At 45.0% G+C, this 6222-nt stretch overlaps 1 protein-coding gene across 1 annotated transcript; it reads right to left on the reverse strand.

The window, feature by feature from the left end:
* Nucleotides 1-354: 354 nt before the first annotated feature.
* LOC133369845 (splicing factor YJU2-like) lies at nt 355-1338 on the reverse strand. Its single transcript, XM_061595531.1, has one exon. It carries the CDS (start codon nt 1336-1338, stop codon nt 355-357), a length of 984 nt encoding a protein of 327 aa, XP_061451515.1.
* Nucleotides 1339-6222: the final 4884 nt, after the last annotated feature.

Raw genomic sequence — 6222 nt, forward strand, 5'->3', positions numbered from 1 at the left:
GCCTCTGATTTGGAACCCTGCACCTGGGGGTGAGAAACCCGCTCTGCTGGTCAGATGAGTTCCCTTTGTTAGTCTAACAGAGTGGCCAGGTGAGTTAACCGGCCTATCAAGTGCCCATTAACTGGGCCTGGGAGATTCTATTGTTATTGAAACTCTTCAGGAGAGCCCCCCCCTTCCTGAGGCCAAGGAGAGGCTTGCGTTTTCATTCATTCATTCATTCAATTTGTTAGATGCTCATCTGGCTGGTTACCCAGCCACTCTGAGCGACGTACAATACAGCATATAAATAATAATAATAATAATAATAATAATAATAAATAGCCACAGGCTACTCCCTCCCTCAACCAGGGGTGGTCAGTCACTTTTACTGTCCTCGCTGTCAGAATATGCTCCCAGGAGGCTGAGGGAAGAGGCGCCCGCCTTTGAGCGGGAAGCCAGCGAGGTATCCACAGAGGTCTTGTCTGCACTCCCGGCACCTGGGCCCGGCGGCATGTTCCAACTGTCCGCCCCATTTGCCACGCTCAAATCCGGCTTCCTCTTGGCTGTCATCAGCCCGGAGAGTTTGGCCTTGTCGGAGAGTTTCCCGACGCTTCTCTCCCGGCTTTCCACCTTCATCTTCTTTGCTTGCAGCTCTGAGTCCTCTCGCAGGATGTCTGCAGGCTTTGCTTTTGCAAACGATTTAGCAGGACCAGGAGGAGAGCCCTCCTCTGAATCGGAGTCTTGCAGCAACTTCCTGCTCTGGCCTTGTTCTAGCATAGCTTTGGTCTCCCGCTCGTCCTCCTCCAGCGCCCGCGGCCTCTGCTGCTCCTCGTTCGCTTGGTGCTGCTGCAGCATGGGCTCCAAGTCCACATGGGCCTGGCTCCGGTTCAGCTCCTTCAGGTTCTCCAGGACTTCCATCTCGAGCTTGGAGTCTTTGGTCCTGTTCTCCAAAACCTTCATTGGGTTGTTCAGCTCTTCATCCTCTCTTTCTTTTTGCAGGCACTTCTCCTCTTCCTCCAGAAGCTTCTGGGCCTGGAAGTTCCGAGTGGCGCCATGCTCCATGGCATAATCCGTGTTCTCGGGGTCTGTCTTGAAGGTGATTTCCGCAAGGCAGCGGGTGCATTTGATATAAAACCGGAAGATGGGAAGCCCCAGGTAGGATTCATTCTGGACCGTCTCCTTCCGGGCGTTGAATTTCTTTCCTTTGTAGATGTACTCACCGCAAGTCTTGCACCTCATGTTGAACGGTGCCATCAGCCAGACCACATACTGCCTGTCCCGAGGAAGCTGAAGCTTGGGGACCTTCGACGGATCAAAGTCTGGAGGGTAGTATTTATTTAACACTTTCCTCTCCGACATTTTGCCCCTTCTCCAACGCTCGCTGCCTGCTCCAAAACACTTCCGCGACGTGCGGCTTTGGGTTGAGTCGGAGGAAAGGCTGGGAACTGGAGGCAGGCAGTGAGGCTGGCTCTCTGCACCATGGCTTTAGGGTGCCACCTGTAAGCCTGATGGAAAAGCAAGATCTATTGGACTGCTGATGCTTTGGATCTCTCCATCTGAAGCTCAGGTTGGAATGTGTGTAAATAAATAAACCATATTTCATAAAGACACCACAGGCTCTGCTGACCTTCTTCCCAAGGAAACCAAACCCTGGTAAGTGCAGGACACCTGGAAATCTCTCACCACTCAGAGATTGGGGTGGCGTGTAACAATAATATTATGAGATCTCTGTCAGTGTGGGGATGGGCTACCCACCATTAAGAGGAAATGGAAATGGACTGCCTTCAAATCGATCCTGACTTATGGCAACCCTATGAATAGGGTTTTCATGGTAAGCGGTATTCAGAGGTGGTTTTCCATTTCCTCAGGCTGAGAGGCAGTGACTGGCCCAAGGTCACCCAGTGAGCTTCATGGCTGTGTGGGGAATCAAACCCTGGTTTCCCAGGCCATAGTCCAACACCTTAAGCAGTACACCACACTGGCTCTCCACCATTAAGAGGAGAGGGGTGAATTTCTGCTGTCCTGATGCACAGTGTTTTACTTTCCCCCTGTATGAGTGAATGACACCTGTAAATAAAGGTGTGCACTTAGAGTTACCTTTTGGGATGCTGCTCCCCCTCCCCCCACTGATTGCAGACACAGAAAATCAAGCCTGCTTCAACTGGAATAGCTGTGTTTTGGGTTCTGTCTGTTAGTCACACTGGAGTGTGATGGAAAGTGGAGAACTGGCTTTTATGTAGATATCAGATAAAGGCTGAAGTTGAGAGGTGGCATCTTGCCAAAGGCCAGCTAGCAAGCTCATGGCTAGGAAAAGATTTGACCCTGGAGCTTCCCTATTCACCCTCTCTTAGTCATTATGCTACACCAGTGCAAAGTATGGTCTAGATCCAGAAGACTGTACAGGAAAAAATATTTATTTTATAAATGTGCACTCTGCCCTTCAGCATAAACGCTCTCGGGATGGCTTACAGCAGAGGTTCCCAACCTTTTTTCCACATGGGCTACTTGAAAATTCCTGAGGTTCTCGGGGGATCACTTAATGATTTTTCTGCCTGTTGCAGCAATTGTAATGAGCTGTGCTTGATGCTTCATGATTGTTAACTACATTTTTACAGACACACCCTGGACCACCTGAATGAAGCTCACAGATCACAGTTTGGGAACCCCTGGTTTACACGATAGTTAACCCCCCGCCACAAATATCACCAAAAACACAGCGAGATAAAAACAGAGGCAGTAAAATGATGCACATTACAAATTAAAAGGGCAAGGTTTCTTTTTCTGAAGTCTTTCCCTAGCACCGAAAGGACTTTAGAGTGGGCACCAGGTGAGCCTCTCTGGAAAAAGCATTCCCTAAGTGGCCTTCCAGATCCAGATCAAGGTGCTTAGGGTAATATATGAGCTATAAATAAGCTGGCTTCCTCCCATAACAACCTGCCCCTCTGGATGTAAATAACCATTATATTATTAGAGTTAAAACATTCTAAAAGCAGTTGCAGTTAAAAAAACATTCTTTCATCCAGTGATCTCTAGGTTGCCAGGAACATGCTCCTTTAGCTGTTAAATGCTTGGCTAAACAGGAATGTTTTGAAATTCCTCTCCATACCAGTTGCTGATAATTGCAGGTGGGGAGAGTGGCTGTTGCACAGGTACTGTTTGTGGACTTCCCAGAGGAATCTGGTCAGCCACTTTGAGAACAGGATGCTGGGCTAGATGGGACATTGGCCTGATCCAGGATTTATCTTCTTATGTTCATATGCACAGTAAAGTGATGGGAAGTAGGAATCAGATATCAGGCTGAGAAGCTGGAATTTTGAAACACTGGAAATAAATTCATGATGTTGTAAATGTTCTACTAAGCCATTCTTTTAAAGTCTATTTTGTAGTCTTTATAAAGACACTTTTAAAGTCTTTTTCCCTTTGTTTCAGTGAGTAGCAATTTTGACATAATATTGTGAAGAACTTTACAAATAACTTGTAATTCATTTGAACTGAAAAATTATTTTTTTCTTTTTGTAAAGATGAAAACTTCCAATAACAACAAAAACTGCACTATCAATCTGGTCCTAAAATCACTGTTACAATTTATTTCTTATACTGGGTTATAAGAGTGTCCTTGAGGAAGAGCTTGATTTGAAATTATTTAATAATATTTTTTTAAAATCTTGTGCATCTGGAGATTTCTTCCCTTGCTTTCTCCATGATTGGTGCCTTCTTATTTGTCTTGCTGATGATTTTGCCTTTTGTAATGCTACAGGAACAACTGAGACTAAACTAAAGGAAAATAAAAATGTTTGTTTATTCAAACCATTTATATCCTGGGTTTCAGCTAGAAAAGCTCTCAGACTGGTTCACAATTCAATACAAATAACCGAGTCCATCCCCACAGGTCTGCAACCTAAGAGTACATGACACAAATGGAAAAAGAGTTGGAGAGGGAAGAGGAAAACTCAGCCACATACTTTTAATGTTACTGTTGCAGAGTAGGTTCTTTGTCTCACCTCAACGACAGACATAGCTATATGGTTTAAAAAGGATCCTTTACTTAGTAACATCATCCATATCATTGGGTACAGCAGAAACAAGAAATAAATTGGAAAGAGAAGATGAACTCACAACTCAGGAAGGCCACTTAGCTTTGTGGGCCTATATACTTTAACCCTGTAGTGGCTTTTTCTCTTTCGACACAGTGAGTATTAATAAAAAAAACTTTCTTATTCCAGTAGTTACAAAGTTTTTACAAAGCAATCCTTGCCCTCTTCTACACAACAGCCCATCAGGTTTTTGAAGAGGGCCAGTGGTAGCTGGTAGCTCCATGTCATTGGAGCAGTGCTTCAGCGTCTTGGACAGTTCCTTGAAAGTTTGGACTAAAACTCGGAGGGGATCCCGTTGCCCCAATGACATGGAGCCACCCGCCACTGCTGCTTTTCAAGGTGGGGCCTTCTGAGGCTTTGCTTGAACCTGGAAAGTGTTTCTACAGCCTCAGGAGCATATTCACGAATAGGCAAAAAACCTTGCGGTTTAAGAACGTACCTATAGCCCACAGATATTTCTATCAAACTTTAAAAAGCAGGGAAAATGGACAGCTATAGTGAATGCACCAGGGGAGCAGGAGACCTGACCTCCTCTCTGAGATATTGGACTGCCCTACAAATTGATCAAAATGCAAACACAATTTGGGTTGGTCTTTCACAGTCCAATCCACTTTCTGTGTAGCTTGGAAGAATTTGGTAACATGTTTTGTGTATCGCCGTGAAAATTGAGAGGCTTGTTAAACAAGCGTTTCTGAGTTCAGGACTATAAGTTCTGTAAGGTTTTATTTTGAAATGAGCTTATGGGAAGCATCAGAATGGCATGGGGGTATTTTCAATTTAACATTGCGGAATGTGAAAAATCCATGCTGGCCATAGTATACAGCCACTCTTGTGGCTGTATAATGAAGAAAGCTTCTCCATACACAAACATCTTCCTCATCTGAGAGAAAGTCTGCTTTGACAGGTAAAGTCTAGTTCCAATATCACATGATTTGGGTGCCTATTTCAAAGAGCTCAGTAGACGACTCAATTAAATACACACACACATACACAACTGCCTGAGAGGTGAGTTGTCATGCTGGAGAAGTCAGGAGAAAGTTGGACCTGCATACCTTGCACCGCTCACACTTAGCAAAATTAAACATACAAGGCCAGTCATAAATGGATGGATAGAGCAAGAGATAAAGCAAACGATGTGGAAATTAGGCCTGTTAGAAGGCACCAACTCCATTTAACAATTGTTTAACATACAGAATTGCCAGAGCTATAATAGATGCACTCTGTGGCAAAGGGGATCTGCGAGGAGGAACTGTAAATTGCAGGATGATGAAGCCACAGAAAACCCGGTGGCTCTTTATGTCTGTCAGAAGTGGGGCTCAGATGGGTTGCAGAAGCGCAAGCTGTTGTGTTGCATTGATTGTGTTTCAAAGGGGGGGGGAAGATGAATGATTTCAAAATGGATTTCCAGAGGGGCAGCCACGTTGGTCTGCTGCAACAAGGAGCCTTGTGGCACCTTAAAGCAGTGTGACAGGCAGACCTCAGGCTTGTAGGGTCTACTTTGCTTTTTACTGGAACCCTGAGATCTACCATCCGGAAACAGATACAAAAGACATAAACTTAGAATTAAAGAGCTCAGGAATTTGTTTTGAGTAACGGACATCACTAGAGAGCCAGTGTGGTGTAGTGATTCGAGTGTTGGCCTACAACCTGGGAAACCAGGGTCCTAATTCCCACATAGCCCTGAAGCTCCCTAGGTGATCTTGGGCCAGTCACTGCCTCTCAGCCTCAGAGAAAGGCAATGGTAAACCCCCTCTGAATACCACTTACCATGACTTGAAGGCAGTCCATTTCCATTTTCACCAGACCTCAGAATCCTTCCATCATCAAATCTATCCTTCATTACCACCCTTGCCTGTCCCCCCACTGCTTTCTTCATTTCAGCAGTGTAATTTTTTTGGGGGGGTCATCTTGTTACTGTAGTTTTTTTGTTAAACAATTGGAAGTCAGACATCTTCGCCAATCTCCTTCAAATCACCCAGAGATTTACCAACAGATCTGGATATTCCTTCTGCCCACCCACCCTTAAAAACTAACGTAAGCCTTTGCGGACTAGGGTCCATTTCATCAGATAGATTTTTCTTTCCATACCAAATATCAAGCAATCACCAATCAATTAGCCCACCTTTTTCTAAGGCAGCCAACAGATGCA

The sequence above is a fragment of the Rhineura floridana genome, chromosome 14 (genome assembly GCF_030035675.1).
Source record: "Rhineura floridana isolate rRhiFlo1 chromosome 14, rRhiFlo1.hap2, whole genome shotgun sequence".
In the NCBI taxonomy this organism is placed as follows: domain Eukaryota; kingdom Metazoa; phylum Chordata; class Lepidosauria; order Squamata; family Rhineuridae; genus Rhineura; species Rhineura floridana.

Excerpts from the sequence above, each read along its gene's own strand:
- LOC133369845 (XM_061595531.1), bottom strand. The coding sequence starts at position 1,338 with ATGTCGGAGAGGAAAGTGTTAAATAAATACTACCCTCCAGACTTTGAT.